The sequence below is a fragment of the Nerophis lumbriciformis genome, linkage group LG08, assembly GCF_033978685.3.
Source record: "Nerophis lumbriciformis linkage group LG08, RoL_Nlum_v2.1, whole genome shotgun sequence".
In the NCBI taxonomy this organism is placed as follows: domain Eukaryota; kingdom Metazoa; phylum Chordata; class Actinopteri; order Syngnathiformes; family Syngnathidae; genus Nerophis; species Nerophis lumbriciformis.
Window position 1 is genome coordinate 46413207 of NC_084555.2, and position 16783 is coordinate 46429989.

General features: G+C 37.9%; 1 protein-coding gene across 1 annotated transcript; it reads right to left on the bottom strand.

Moving 5' to 3' along the window:
- Positions 1–47: 47 nt before the first annotated feature.
- cdkl1 (cyclin dependent kinase like 1 (CDC2 related kinase)) lies at positions 48–16171 on the bottom strand. Its single transcript, XM_061969067.1, has 10 exons — positions 16104–16171; positions 10713–10901; positions 8919–9040; positions 3872–3944; positions 3632–3722; positions 3351–3551; positions 3167–3249; positions 2282–2338; positions 266–433; positions 48–209 (listed from the first exon to the last, which is right to left on the bottom strand). The coding sequence occupies exons 2-10, from the start codon at positions 10878–10880 to the stop codon at positions 108–110; spliced, it is 1065 nt and encodes a 354-aa protein (XP_061825051.1). The 5' UTR covers positions 10881–10901; positions 16104–16171; the 3' UTR covers positions 48–107.
- Between the last annotated feature and the right edge of the window lie 612 nt (positions 16172–16783).

The following is a 16783-nucleotide window of genomic DNA, read 5'->3' on the forward strand; positions in this document are numbered from 1 at the left end:
AGCGCGGCGTCGCTCATTTAAGTGTGACGCTACCTGATGCAGCTTCGTTTGGTTCCTGAGTGTTTGTCCTGCTCGTGGACGTGGCGCAGGTCTGGGGAGTACAGACCTTAAATGTTGGGAAGGTGGTAGTTGAACTTGCGCAGGTTGTGGTAGTACTTCTTGGTGTCCAACGCCGGGAAGATACTGCTGCCCGTCAGCTGAGGCAAACACTGCGAGGACGGCAGTTTGAGAACAGGTTGAACGTAAGGAGGCGCGACACACTCACCCCAGCCGGGAGGTGTTTGCGTGGCAAGCGCGTCCTCCTGTTGCCGTAGCGATCGTGCTCCCGCCCGCCGCCGCCGCCTTGGCTCTTCCCCCGCAGGCTGTCGAAGTAAGGATGCTGCAGCAGCTGCTCGCACGTAAGACGTTCCGACGGATTCATTCGCAGACACGCCTAAAACATTTCCATTCGAAAATACTGTATTAGTTCAGTTTCAGTTTATTTGGAACATGCATACGACACAATGTATTGCAGCACAACCAGTTGTTTCATTGCAGCACGTCCGAAAAGGAGTAGGAAGAAGCTGAGCTTATTTAATCCTACCCCTTTTCATACCATAGCAATTTTATCCTATTTCCTTGTTCTCTGTAACAGAACAGTGAATAAATAAATAATATACCATAGGAAGATACCAAATATTAAATACATAATGCAAATACATAAGTGTTATTAAATATGTCAATTAATTCAATGCAAAATTATATATATATAAAATAATACTAATAATGGATTAGATTTTATATCGCGCTTTTCTATTATTAGATACTCAATACGCCATACTTGCCAACCTTGAGACCTCCGATTTCCGGGGGGGGGGGCGGAGTATATTTACAGCTAGAATTCACCAAGTCAAGTATTTCATATACATATATATATATATATATATATATATATATATATATATATATATATATATATATATAAGAAATACTTGACTTTCAGTGAATTCTAGCTATAAATATATATTTATTTTATTGTATCTATATATATATATATATATATATATATATATATATATATATATATATATATAAGAAATACTTGAATTTCAGTGTTCATTTATTTACACATATACTTGTTGAGTTAAGGGTTGAATTGTCCATCTTTGTTTTATTCTCTGTCACTATTTTTCTAACCATGCTGAACACCCTCTCTGATGATGCATTGCTGTGTGGCATGCACAAAAGTGCTTTCATCCAATGCACTAGATGGCAGTATTGTCCTGTTTAAGAGTGTCACAACATTGCTGTTTACGGCAGACAAACTGCTTTACGGTAGACAAAAACGTGACTTCTGTTGTTGTGTGTTGTTACCGCGCTGGGAGGACGTTAATGAAACTGCATATCAATAAACCCACATAAGGAACCAAGAACTCGCTCTCGATCAGTCTACAGTTATAACGTCATTGGGCAGGCACACCGTTTATATTGTGGGAAAGCGGACCTGAGTCCGCCTGAATTTCGGGAGATTTTCGGGAGATCATTTGTCCCGGGAGGTTTTCGGGAGAGGCGCTGAATTTCGGGAGTCTCCCGGAAAATCCGGGAGGGTTGGCAAGTATGCAATACGCAATATATATAAATATAAATTATACATAAAAACAAATATAATTATATATATATATATATATATATATATATATAAATTATCATAATTTAATATAAATATATTTAACCATTGCCTTATTTGTTTGACAATATAATTATCTATTTTATGACTTAATGTCATGCATTATGTCACAATTTAATTATTTATGAGATCAGTGGGCGGATCCTAACGCCTGATCGATTACCCAGCCCTTCCACTTGTCTGTGGAACTTTGATCTAAGAAGGGGAGGACGACTAGTCGATATTTTGGTCTGAAAGTGCGGAAATAACTAACAAATTCCTCTCCTTTACCTGCTACATGACCTGCCTCGGTCCATGCAAAGACTCGGACTAGGTTTGTGATAGCACCGCCCACTGACCATGTGTTTTATGTTGTGAACCTGCTCTCAAGCAAAGGCAATAAAAACTATTCTGATTCTGACTTTGATGGGTGAATTTGACATATAAAACCATGAAATAAGTAAATCCTGAAATACATCATTCAATTGTGAAATACATATTTGATTAAATACCGAAAATAAATAAACAAAGTAATTAAATATACATACATTTGCATGATATTTCATGACACATTTATTAACATAAAAATGTTTTGATTATTTTAGTTTTTTTTAAATATTGCTATGATCTCATTACCTTCAGGAGACTCAGAGTTTGATGTGACAGGTTTGGATATTTCAGCTCAAAAGATTCCTAAAAGGCAGACGGGGAAAAAAAAGGGTTTAGGCCACAACATTAGGTACGCCTGCCTTCACGAGATCCAAGTTAAGCCATACTTGCCAACCTTGAGACCTCCAATTTCGGGAGGTGGGGGGGCGTGTTTGGGGCGGGGGCGTGGTTGGGGGCATGGTTAAGAGGGGAGGAGTATATTTACAGCTAGAATTCACCAAGTCAAGTATTTCATATATATATATATATATATATATATATATATATATATATATCCCCGCGACCCCGAAAGGGAATAAGCGGTAGAAAATGGATGGATGGATGGATGGATGGATATATATATATATATATATATATATACATATATATATAAATAAAAGAAATACTTGAATTTCAGTGTTCATTTATTTACACATATACACACACATAACACTCATCTACTCATTGTTGAGTTAAGGGTTGAATTTTCCATCCTTGTTCTATCCTCTGTCACTATCTTTCTAACCATGCTGAACACCCTCTCTGATGATGCATTGCTGTGTGGCACGCACAAAAGTGCTTTCATCAAATGCACTAGATGGCAGTATTGTCCTGTTTAAGAGTGTCACAACATTGCTGTTTACGGCAGACGTACTGCTTTACGGTAGACGTTCTTTATATTGTGGGAAAGCGGACTCAGGTCTGGAGGCCACGCCCCCTCCAGCTCCGCCTGAATTTCGGGAGATTTTCGGGAGAAAATATGTCCCGGGAGGTTTTCGGGAGAGGCGCTGAATTTCGGGAGTCTCCCGGAAAATCCGGGAGGGTTGGCAAGTATGAGTTAAGCATCAAAGGTCAGGTGACGCCTGGTCTTACCATCTCTGGAGGTTCAGGGATGGCGAGGCCGCTGAAAAACTGATTGCTGCTGAAAACCTGCTGGTGTCGAGAGATCAGGTCTCCTGCGGAGGACAAAGATCCCCGTCATCTTTCACAATGTCTGGTCAAAGATCATCTATGTGACACACCCGAGCAGCGTGATTATTGACGCTGGTGACCTCACCCAGGGTCTTGCGGATCAGGTACAACTGGTCCATGTCGGACTTTCCGGGCCACAGAGGGACCCCGGTCAGCAGCTCGGCGAAGACGCAGCCGATGGCCCACACGTCCACGGGGGGGCCGTACTGCGTGTCGCCCACCAGCAGCTCGGGGGCCCGGTACCAGCGGGTGGCCACGTAGTCTGTGTAGTAGTCGCACGGCCCGGCTGGGGGGGTTGAACAACGGGAAGCTGGTGAAATGACGGCGGCGTCCACCGGGTGGCGTCATCCTATGGCTTCCACTCACTGAGAATGCGGGCGAAGCCGAAGTCGCACAGCTTGATGACCTGCTGTTTGGTGATGAGAATGTTCTCCGGCTTCACGTCTCTGTGGATACACTGCCAGGGGGGGGCAAAGGTCAGCCGTATAGGCAGACACTTAACGGGGGTTAGCAACGTGTTTGCTAACGTTTTTACTGCCGCGCCGCCGAGGGGAAGGAATGCTTGTTAAAAAGGTGCAGTAGAGTCAAAAAAACAAAAAAACTTACGTTGTGTTTGTGGCAAAAGTTGACGGCTTGGAGCGTCTGCCAGGTGATGCTCTTCACCAGGTGCTCGGGGACGCTGAAACCATAACTCTTTTAAAACAGGTGCTGGGAAACGCTAACAAGGATAACAAGACTCTTTCCATACGCTTAGAAACGCCAACAATAACACTTTTCAGCATGTTTTCCAGAAAGCTAACAACGATAATAAAGTTAAAGTAAAATTAAAGTACCAATGATTGTCACACAAACACAAGGTGGTGTGAAATTTGTCCTCTGCATTTGACCCATCCCTTTGTTCACCCCCTGGGAGGTGAGAGGAGCAGTGAGCAGCAGCGGTGGCCGCGCCCGGGAATCATTTTTTTCAATTCCTTGATGCTGAGTGCCAAGCAGGGAGGTAATGGCTCCCATTTTTATAGTCTTTCGTATGACTTGGCCGGGGTTTGAACTCACAACCTACCGATCTCAGGGCGGATGTCAGAATAATTGTATCTAAGTTATCACAAAACTTTGTGTTTCAATGTGTGCCCGGCGAGAAGACAAAAGCTGTCTTTGATCCTACCAAGAAGAAGGCTTGTAAAACTCCACTGTGTAGGATGGGAAGCAACATGAAGGTGTTCTGTTTCTTTGATGTCTTGTAATCCACAGAAAGATATTGTCTTGAGCCGAGAACTACAAAGCAGAGAGAAAGCAGGACCTGCCCAAGCTCCAGGCACCTCTTCTTCGAACAGTTTTACGACTTTTTCTTTGAACCGACCTTTTTTCTTAACTGTTTTGTAATAAAAGGCGATGGCTGTTGACGACCCCCGTCCCTTAGAAACAGCTGTTGCCTGGTAATCAGGGAAAGTACAAATAAAAGAGGAGGCGTACAATCTTTTGTCAGAGCATGGTGAGACTGAACAAGAGTACAGTCCAGACGTCTCTCCTCAATTGAGCCAAATTTAATTCTGTCTCTGTTTAATTCCTTGCTTTTTGTCTTGTTTAATAGACGTCATCAGTGTTAGAACCTGACAGTATGACTCGGCCTGGGTTTGAACTCACAACCTACCGATCTCAGGGCGGACACTCTTACCAAAAGGCCACTGAGTAGGTGTAATACTATTTTCCTTTAAGTGGATGCTAACGTTATGCTAACAACTATTTTCTCCATAAGGTCGGAATTGCTAACAAGGATAGTACTTTTCAGCATGTGCTACGATTGTTGGATTGCTACGATATGTTGTGATATTGTCAACTTTAGTTCTTGGTGGAATAACTTTGCTCTCGTTGAGTTACTGGGACCTCATGCGGCCTATCCTGATCGCAGACGCTCGACACACAGCGGGCTCAGGGGTCAATCGTCTTTCAGAGTCGCCGTGGAAACGTGAAGGCGGTCACGTGACTCGCAATTCATAACAACGCCATGTTGTGTCCAGCAGCGTATGAAATGGTGACAGCGCCCCGCCAGCTGAGCCCGCTGGGAGAGCGTCACTGTAAACATTCCCGGCGGAACCCGGGTCAGCTTCCCAGGAGACCAGAGCATCGGCCAGGGGGGCAAAGGGGGGAGCAGGGCAGGACAAAGGCGAGCGAGGCCGGCCTGCACATACTGTATGAAAGTCACCAGGACATCAAACGATCACCACTATGACTTTGTCACTCTCATAACGCAGCTGGCCAAATAGTGAGCCCTTTTGACGAGGATGTGCACATTGTAACAAATAGTCCTGATCAGAATAAACTTGTCATTTAACAAGAATAATGTCATTGTTTTATGAGGAAACTCCTAATTTCATAAGAATACAGTCGATCATTTTACAAGAAGTTGCCGTTTTAGCAGAATAAAGACGGAATTTAAAAAACTAAAGCTGTAATTTTATTGAAAAAAATTAAGGAAAAAAGGAAACAATTCAAAATATTAAAGTTACAATTTCTTGTGGATAACATTGTGACTCAAATTTAAAAAAAAATGTTTTTAAATGTCTTAGTCGGAGCCTTGCAAGAAAAATTCAATTTTTTAACGATAGTGTTGTCATTTTATATAATGTTACCATTTCTTTAGAATGAAGACATAACTTTAAGAAAATAAAGTCACAAAGAGGCTAAAGTCATAATTTTACAGGAAAAACAATTTACTGAAAATGTCAATTTATGAGAATAAAGTTGTAGCTTTGAAAAAATGTTGAAACTCTCCTGTGAAATTGTCCCAACTTCATTAATCGTAATTTTGTGAGAATAAAGTCAAAACAGACTTGTCGTTTTACACAAAAAAAGTTGTCATTTTACATGAAAAAAGTTGTCATTTTACACGAAAAAAGTTGTCAATTATCACAAAAAAAGTTGTAATTTTACATAAAAAATTTGTCATTTTACATGAAAAAAGTTGTCATTTTACACGAAAAAAAGTTGTCAATTATCACAAAAAAAGTTGTAATTTTACACAAAAAAAGTTGTCATTTTACATGAAAAAAGTTGTAATTTTACACGGAAAAAAGTTGTCATTTTACACGGAAAAAAGTTGTCATTTTACACGAAAAAAAGTTGTCATTTCACACGAAAAAAAGTTGTCATTTTACATGTAAAAAGTTGTCATTTTACATGAAAAAAAGTTGTAATTTTACATGTAAAAAGTTGCTATTCAAACACAGGAGTTTTCTTGCAAGAAGTTGTCATTTTACTATTACTTTTAATTTTCCTGAGGGAACTCTCCTAAAGGAATCAATAAAGTACTATCTATTAAAGAGACCCTATTATGCAAACCAACTTTTCTTACTTATTGGTACCTGCGTATGTGTATTTGGGATCTGCATATGTCCAGAAAATTTGATAGGAGGCATTGCAGAGATATTTATAAAACAATAGTGCCTTCCTTCATATTTCTTCCAAACGAGCCGTTTGGAATTGACCCTGTCCAGTGACGTTTTCTGCCCTATGTCGTGAGTGGATATCTCTACATATGGTTTTACCCAGAGAGTTTAACGCAAGACCGCCATTGTAGTCCAACACTGTTGTCAATAAACTCCTTTTTCTCTATCCTCTTGTCGTGGGGCAGACTGACTCGTACGTGCACATGCATCCTCAGCTGTTGCCATTTTTAACACAAAATAGCGTATTGTTAGAATTGTCAGTAGACTCGCTATGGCAGCACTAAAAACTACAACAAAGATAGCGAGGAGAAGACACATTTGAAGTGAAAGCACTCAAATAAAACTGGCCACAGAACGGCGCATCCTGAAGAGATGGTCAAAAAGCGACTTTAAGACGGTCTGTAAAACATAATCTATGTCAAATTTGGACCAAAGGAAGTGTTTTAAATGTTGAAAAAAATCATAAGTTTTTGTCTCTTTTGTAAGAAGTTGTCATTTTACTGAGAAATTGTCATTTTACAGAGAAATTGTCATTTTACACATAAATTGTCATTTTACAAGTCAAAGGTTTTCATTTTACTCATAAGAAGTTATTATTTTACAAATTAAAAGTTGTCATTTTACACATAAGTTGCCATTTGAATACATAATTTGTCATTTTACACATTCAAAGTTGTCATTTTACAAAAAAGTTTTCATTTTGCTTGTAAGATGACATTTTACAAATAAATTGTCATTTGACATGCTAAAAGTTGTCATTTTACTCTTAAGAAGTTGTAATTTTACAGATTAAAAATTGCAATTTTACACAAATTGTCATTTTACATGATAAAAGTTGTCGTTTCACATGTCAAAAGTTGTCATTTACTCATAAGAAGTTCTGATTTTACAGATTAAAAGTTTTAATTTCACATGTTAAAAGTTCTCATTTTACCGTACTCATAAGAAGTTGTCGTTTCACATGTCAAAATTGTCATTTTACTCATAAATTGTCATTTTACGGATTAAAAGTTGTCATTTTACATGTTAAATGTTGTCATTTTACACATAGGTCTTCTTGTAAGGTGTCTTTTTACACAAATTGTAATTTTACAGGTTAAAAGTTTCATTTTACTCATAAGTTTTCATTTTACTCATAAGAAGTTTTCCTTTTACTCATAAGAAGTATCATTTTACAAAGTAAAAGTTATTTTACACATAATTGTTATTTTACACATAAGAAATTGTCATTTTACGCATTCAAAGTTGTAATTTTACAAAAAGTTTTCATTTTACTTGTAAGATGTAATTTTACAAATAAATTGTCATTTGACATGCTAAAAGTTGTTAATTTACTCATAAAAAGCTGCCATTTTACAGATTAAAAGTTGTAATTTTACACATAAATTGTCCTTTTACATGTTAAAAGTTGTCGTTTCACATGTCAAAAGTTGTCATTTTACTCATAAGAAATTGTCATTTTACAGACTAAACATTTTATTGTGACACATAAATTGTCAGTTTACAGATTACAAAATTTAATTTTACACATAAATTGTCATTTTACAGATTAAAATGTTTCATTTTACACGTTAAAAATTGTCATTTTACACATAGGTTTTCTTGTAAGAAGTTGTCTTTTTACATAAGTTGTCTTTTTACACATAAGTTATCATTTTACAAATTAAAAGTTGTCATTTTACACATAACTTGCCATTTTACTCATAAGAAGTTATCATTTTACACACAAGTTGTCATTTTAATCATAAGTTGTCATTTTACACATAAATTGTCATTTTACATGTTAAAAGTTGTCGTTTCACACATCTTCTTTAAGAAGTAGTAATTTTCCACATAAAAGTTTGTCCACAAATAAGAAGGTGTCATTTTCACCATAATAAAAAAATACTTTACAAGGGTGAGCAAGACTCCTCGCGCTTGTGTTGGAATTTTTTAACAATCACTCTTTAAAATTAACAGGTTTTTTTTCCGAAAAAAACCAAACAAAAAAAAAACATTTAAAATGTTTTAAAATGTTTCCTCCCACAGCCTTTAAACCTAATTTTATAGTTTCTCCAACCAAAATAGGATGTATTTTTTGGACTTAAAAGTCTGCCTAGCAACAAGCGACAATGCAAACATGTGACACGAGCAATGAAAAAAATCCACTTGATCTACGAGATTTCATTGGGTTGGCAAGTGATTTTTGCAGCGTGAGGCGAGTCACCCACCCTCGGGGGTGTCGGTCCAATTCGTGGAGAACGGTGTGGTCGCAGTACTCGAAGACCAGGTGAAGCTTCCTCTTGCGTCGGAACACCTCGATGAGATTGACCAGGTTGGCGTGTTTGAGTTGCTGCGTGAACACAAACACGTTCACACATGAGATCACAGCAGCGACACCCTCTTTGCTCGCCCGAGTATAAGCGTTAATAGGCGGTAATAAACATGCCGTCGCCCCTGGCAACCGGCCCCCATCCTCTCCTATTTATGAGCTCCTGGTGTTTGGGAGGCCGCTGCCACTCCCTCCTGCTGCATGACTAATTAAACATTTAACAAGCGCACGGCACATCGCTGATAGTTTGACTAAATAAGACTTCAGTCGGCACGCAATTTCAAAATAAAAGCCTGAGATGACGTCTTATTAGTAACACAATTTCTTCATTTCGTTGATGTCAACAGAAACTGGTCAACTCTCACCTCACACATTGAATAATACCCTTAAGTATACAAACAATAATACAAGATTTCTACACCAAAAATATATACATATATTGCACTAGTTTCTGAATTTTATCTAATATAAATGTAATAAATAATAATAATATTTTATAATATAATAATTATATATTATATATATATATATATATATATATATATATATATATATATATAATAAAATAATTCAATCTTCAACCCTAACCCAAAAATTCGCACTGTGATGATGGAAATTATGACTATGTCTATTATATCTGTCTTATTTCAACTAGTAGACTATTTTAAATTGAAATTAAATAAATGTATCCACAAGACCCACTTTTCACTTTATATTTACAAGTGATTTACTGAAATTGTATTGTTATAACTATTTTATAGGCAGGGCAAGTTTATTTATAGAGCACAATTCGTACACAAGGAAACTCAGTGCTTTACAGAAAATTATAAAAAAAAAAAATTTAAATCAACATTATTATAAATATGATCGATATTATTTAATCTCAATTTATTATTGCATTTTGTGATTTTAGTTTGTGACATTTGCCATTATTTATTAATTGGGCTAATAATCACTAAGAAAATACTTGTTGAAAACATTGTGTCCAAAATGTTAATTTCAGTCAATTTAAGTGGACTATTCATTAGGCACACCAGCACAATCAGAACTACAAACTACAAACAAAATGATCATTTAAAAAATACTATTATCTTAGTAAATACCGTATTTTTCGGACTATAAGTCGCAGTTTTTTTTAACCGGGGGTGCGACTTATACTCAGGAGCGACTTATGTGTGAAATTATTAACACATTACTGTAAAATATCAAATAATATTATTTAGCTCATTCACGTAAGAGACTAGACGTATAAGATTTCCTCGGATTTGGCGATTAGGAGTGACAGATTGTTTGGTAAACGTATAGCATGTTCTATGTTATAGTTATTTGAATGACTCTTACCATAATATGTTACGTTAACATACCAGTTGGTTATTTATGCCTCATATAACGTACACTTATTCAGCCTGTTGTTCACTATTCTTTATTTATTTTAAATTGCCTTTCAAATGTCTATTCTTGGTGTTGGCTTCTATCAAATAAATTTCCCCCAAAAATGCGACTTATATATGTTTTTTCCTTCTTTATTATGCATTTTCGGCCGGTGCGACTTATACTCCGGAGCGACTTATAGTCCGAAAAATACAGTACTTGTCTATTGAATGCTGGTATGTGCGAAGGCGTGTGTACCTAATGTGGTGTCCAGTGATGAAAAAATATCAAAGATGAAGCAAAATGTGTTTGGTGTGTAGACCTTAAGCATCCTGATCTCCCTCAGTGCGATCTTCCTGATCATGGGATCGTCCTCGGACTCCACAAATTTCTTGATGGCCACAATCTGGCCCGAGTCTCTGTTGCGACACTTGAAGACAACGCCGTACGATCCCTCACCGATCTTGCCGATCTTCTCGTACTTCTCCATCCTCGAAAAGGAGGAAAGTCTCTAGGACACATGAGGGAGGGTTTTGAGTCAACTGTAGCACAAGCACAAGACTTGCCACAAAAATAAGGCCTTTGTGAAGACGACCAACGCTCAGCTCTGCCTGAGAGATATTTATGATTGTGGTTTAATAAACTAAATACTAAAAGCTACAAAAAATAAACACACTGATTAGGGGAGTGAGTTTTATTTAAAAATTAGCTTTTATTAATATATCTTTTGCATTGGATGTCTCTCATTACAGTAGGGAAGGGATTCATATAGGCCCATTCCTGGGTGGATGTAATCATTTTGCAATGCAGTCTGCTGAAAATTATGGAAACCGCCACTCTTCATAGCGACTGACGCTTAAAACACTTCTGAACATATTTTAAGACACCCAACACTCTACTACCATCTGGTGGCCAAAGTGGATAGTGCATGCCTCAAATTCGTCAGGTTTCATGTGTCCGAATAAATGACACACATTTAAGTAAACTGTTTTAAAACGTTCCTGGATGACATTCTGAAAATAAAAATTAGAGATGTCCGATATCATCGGCCGATAAATGCTTTAAAATGTAATATCGGAAATTATCGGTATCGGTTTCAAAAAGTACAATTCATGACATTTTAAAACGCAGCTGTACGGAGTGGTACACGGACGTAGGGAGAAGTACAGAGCGCCAATAAATCTTAAAGGCACTGCCTTTGCGTGCGTGCCCAATCACATAATATCTACAGCTTTTCACACACACAAGTGAATGCATACATACTTGGTCAACAGCCATACAGGTCACACTGAGGGTGGCCGTATAAACTACTTTAACACTATTACAAATATGCACCACACTGTGAACCCACACCAAACAAGAATGACAAACACATTTCGGGAGAACATCCGCACCGTAACACAACTATAAAAACAACAGAACAAATACCCAGAACCCCTTGCAGCACTAACTCTTCCGGGACGCTACAATATACACCCCCCGCTACCCCCTAGAACCCCGCCCGCCCAAATCCCGCCCACCTCAACCGTCCCAAATTCCAAGCTGCTGTTTTGAGGCATGTTAAAAAAAAATAATGCACTTTGTGACTTCAATAATAAATATGGCAGTGCCATGTTGGCATTTTTTTCCATAACTTGAGTTGATTTATTTTGGAAAACCTTGTTACATTGTTTAATGCATCCAGCGGGGCATCACAACAAACTTAGGCATAACAATGTGTTAATTCCACAACTGTATATATCGGTATCGGTTGATATCGGAATCGGTAATTAAGAGTTGGACAATATCGGAATATCGGATATCGGCAAAAAAGCCATCATCGGACATCTCTAATAAAAATGCATTTGTGTACAAATATTGTGGTCTTTTCTTAAGCTAATTTCAATCAAGCAAACAAGTCATCACCTGTAATTAATCATGATTAAACCAAATTTCAGAATTAGATTTTTATTTTTTTTTAAATATCATGAGACAGCCCTGATTTTGACACAAACATCAATTATGGAAACAGCCACTCTTAACAGCGACTGAAGCTTATACACTTGTGAACATATTTCAAGATACCCAACACCTTACTGCCATCTGGCGGCCAAAGTGGATAGTGCATGTCTCAAATTCGTCACGTTTCATGTGCCAGGTAAATTGCGACGAATGGGGCCATAAGAATCCCCTTTCTATTGTAAATCAGTGCTTCTCAATTAGTAGGCGGGGGCCTTCCTGTGGTGAGAGGCAATAGTGTATACCTTGACACATACAGAAAGATAAACATTCGCTTCAGTGCTTCTAAATTAGTGGGGCAGTCTGGCCTCATCAGGGTGTGTGTGTGTTCTTGCATTTTTACCCTTCTTGAGACATCAACAAGGAAAAGTACCTTCCATATGAAGACCGGTGAACAAGTTAGGACCAAAATCATGGTCCCAATACGGAAAACCATTGCATCTAATAGAGAATGTCTTATTTGCACCCCCTGGTGGTGAAATCCATCAAAATTAGGGTGGTCCCAAAAAGGAGGGATTTTTCAAATTGACAGTGTGTCGGTTTTAAAAGTGCTCCCCCTCTGGTCAACATATGAAATAACATGGGTGTGTAAAAATATGAAGTGCTCCCCTTCTGACCAACATATGAAATAACAAGGGTGTGTAAAAATATGAAGTGCTCCCCCTCTGACCAACATATGAAATAACAAGGGTATGTAAAAATGTGAAGTGCTCCCCCTCTGGATAACATATGAAATAACAAGGGTATGTAAAAAATGTGAAGTGCTCCCCCTTTGGCCAACATATGAAATAACAAGGGTGTGTAAAAATATGAAGTGCTCCCCCTCTGACCAACATATGAAATAACAAGGGTGTGTAAAAATATGAAGTGCTCCCCCTCTGACCAACATATGAAATAACAAGGGTATGTAAAAATGTGAAGTGCTCCCCCTCTGGATAACATATGAAATAACAAGGGTATGTAAAAATGTGAAGTGTGCCCCCTCTGGCCAACATATGAAATAAGGGTATGTAAACAAGTGAAGTGCTCCCCCTCTGACCAACATATGAAATAACAAGGGTATGTAAAAAATGTGAAGTGCTCCCCCTCTGGCCAACATATGAAATAACAAGGGTATGTAAAAATGTGAAGTGCTCCCCCTCTGGCCAACATATGAAATAACAAGGGTATGTAAAAATGTGAAGTGCTCCCCCTCTGGCCAACATATGAAATAACAAGGGTATGTAAAAATGTGAAGTGCTCCCCCTCTGGCCAACATATGAAATAACAAGGGTGTGTAAAAATGTGAAGTGCTCCCCCTCTGGCCAACATATGAAATAACAAGGGTATGTAAAAATGTGAAGTGCTACTCCTCTGGATAACATATGAAATAACAAGGGTATGTAAAAATATGAAGTGCGCCCCCTCTGGCCAACATATGAAATAAGGGTATGTAAACAAGTGAAGTGCTCCCCCTCTGACCAACATATGAAATAACAAGGGTATGTAAAAAATGTGAAGTGCTCCCCCTCTGGCCAACATATGAAATAACAAGGGTATGTAAAAATGTGAAGTGCTCCCCCTCTGGCCAACATATGAAATAACAAGGGTATGTAAAAATGTGAAGTGCTCCCCCTCTGGCCAACATATGAAATAACAAGGGTATGTAAAAATGTGAAGTGCTCCCCCTCTGGCCAACATATGAAATAACAAGGGTGTGTAAAAATGTGAAGTGCTCCCCCTCTGGCCAACATATGAAATAACAAGGGTATGTAAAAATGTGAAGTGCTCCTCCTCAGGCCAACATATGTAGGCTAAAGACCCACCTTTTTGATTTGGCTTTTACCTGATATTTTATTGAAGTCATGTGTATTTTACTTTGTATCCTATTAGTTATGCAAGATTTTATTTTGTTATATTTATTTATTTACCATATATATATTTTTTATTTAATTTTTTCTATTAATCTTCACGTCTTACTTGTATTTTATTCTTTATCTCTACACATGGTTCTTACTATTTTACAAGTTTTATTATTTTTATTTTCCAACGTTCCTCAGATTTTGTATATATTTTTCAAATCACCTGACATGTATACTGTGTATATGTACATCATTTATCAATTTTTTAACGTAAATTGTTATATACATGTTACAGGTTATATATCTTTTATTATTGAATGTATCAAATGTGATGAATATTTAATGGACCACAATGGAAACAAGCCTTTTGGCTTTTTGTGCCATCCATTTGCCTTTTTAAAGCATTACATGGATTCAATTCTTTAAGATGTCAATAAACTTCTCAGTCAATCAATCAAAAGCCATCTGCCTCAGGGGTTATCGGCCGTGCTTGTGGGGGCGCTTTTGTGTCAGCGTCCTGGTGGCCATGGTCTGATGACCTTCTGGTGCAGATGGCTCCTGTGATAGTGTTTACTCACATGTCTCCTCTGTACTCAGCCATGCAATCATTGGTCCATATAATTGCATATGTGTGTATGTTGTGTGTGTTTGTGTTTGCTATCTGTGTCCATGTGTACGTATGTGATAATGGGTGATATGGGTCACTGGGGTATTGTTTTTAACTTTGTAAAGCACTTTACGTTGCATTTCTTTTATGTATGAAAAGGGCTTTATAAATAAAGCTTGATTTGTCTTGATTTGAATAACAAGTGTGTGTAAGAAATTAAAATGCGCTCACTTTGGTCAAAATTAACAAATATGTATATAGAGACATAATAACTTATACATAATGAAGATTAAAAGCCAATTACAAACACAAAATTTAAAAAAAATACTATATTATTAATGTTGTAAATACAAATCTTTACATATCTAGAGAGGGTGGTCCTAAAGAGGTAGGCATTTTTCAGAGGTTTCAAGAAGGTAACAAATACAAGAGTGTGTGTGCGTGCGTGTATCTTGACACATACAGATAGGTAAACGTTCACTTCGGGGCGTAATAACATCAAAGAACTATCTTGACTAGGGCTGTCAAAATTTGTGAGTTATCTCAGGTGATTAATCACAAAAAAATATTTAATTAACCATAAACACATTTTGATTAATCATGCAATTTGTTTTGACCAAACAAGCCCTTTTACCTTAACCGCAATACGGTCAGTGAATAGATCATTGCATACGTCCGTACAAAAATGAGAGAGGAAACTGACTGGTGTGCTCGACCAAAATACAGCCTGAAAAGAACTTTAGCTAAAAAAAGTTACCAAGTTTTGTGTGAAAAAATTACATGCATTTAAATAAACTGTTTTAAAACGTTCCTGGGTGACATTCTGAAAATAAAAATGCAAATATTGTGCTCTGTTCTTAAGCTAATTTCAAACAAACAAGTCATCACCTGTAATTAATCATGATTAAACCAAATTCCAGAATTATATATATATTTTAAATGAGACAGCCCTAATCTTGACACATACAGGTAAAAAAAAAAAAATTAACTTCAGGGGGCAAGGGGAGTGTAAAAAAAAATAAATTGAGAACCCAACATTAGATGGATTTAGCAGCTTTGTGTTACTGGAAGTGTTTGCATCATTAGAGCTGCCAGTCAGATTACTACATAAAGCACACAAACATTAGCAGAGTAAGTCATCTCCCCTGAGGGGGTCGCATTGTGACTATACAACACAAAAACAAGCTCAAAGTGGTGCTTGGAGGAGATTTGCAAGCAAAGTAACAAACTTAACCAGGCATGAACATCATTAAAGGTTTCAACTTACTTTTGGAAGATTAGTAATGAAGACACATGTACTCGAGAGAAACTCAACAGGTTTCCTCCTCTTGCCAGGCTCAGATGTGATGTGAAGACTCGGCCCTTCCTTACTCGCACACTTTTTGCATGGCTAACCTGCAACATCCAGTCATGCCTTCAAAATAAAACATTGCCCCATTGCACATTTCAATCAATCTCTCGACACGTGGAGGATACAAAGCACAAGAAGAATGCGAGTGTGTTCAGCAGCGACACAACTTGTATTATTTTGTGTGTCCGAGAATCCCAGGTAGCGTCAACTTGTTAAGCCACTAATCATCTTTTAATTTGAAAGCGAGAAAGCTACCTCTCCTTGTTGTCGCCTTTTGACACATCTTCCTCTTGGTAGAGCCGGTCACCATAGAAACAGATGACTCCGCCTCCAAGGGGGGAAGAAAAGAGAGGACTCGGAGGGTTTGTTGTTGGGGGAACAAACATTTCAAAGTAGATCAATCCATGTGCAGATGGGCGAGACTCACCCTGGCGTCTTTTGGTGACAACTTCCTGTTTAAAGCTGATTTGCAGCGCATGCATATTCAAATGTGGCGTCACAGTGAGACCAATTAGCGCAGCAGGGTGACATCACGACAAGCGCCTAAACGGGGAATTAACGGAAACTAATCCTCACACGTCTCCCCTGCGGAGACT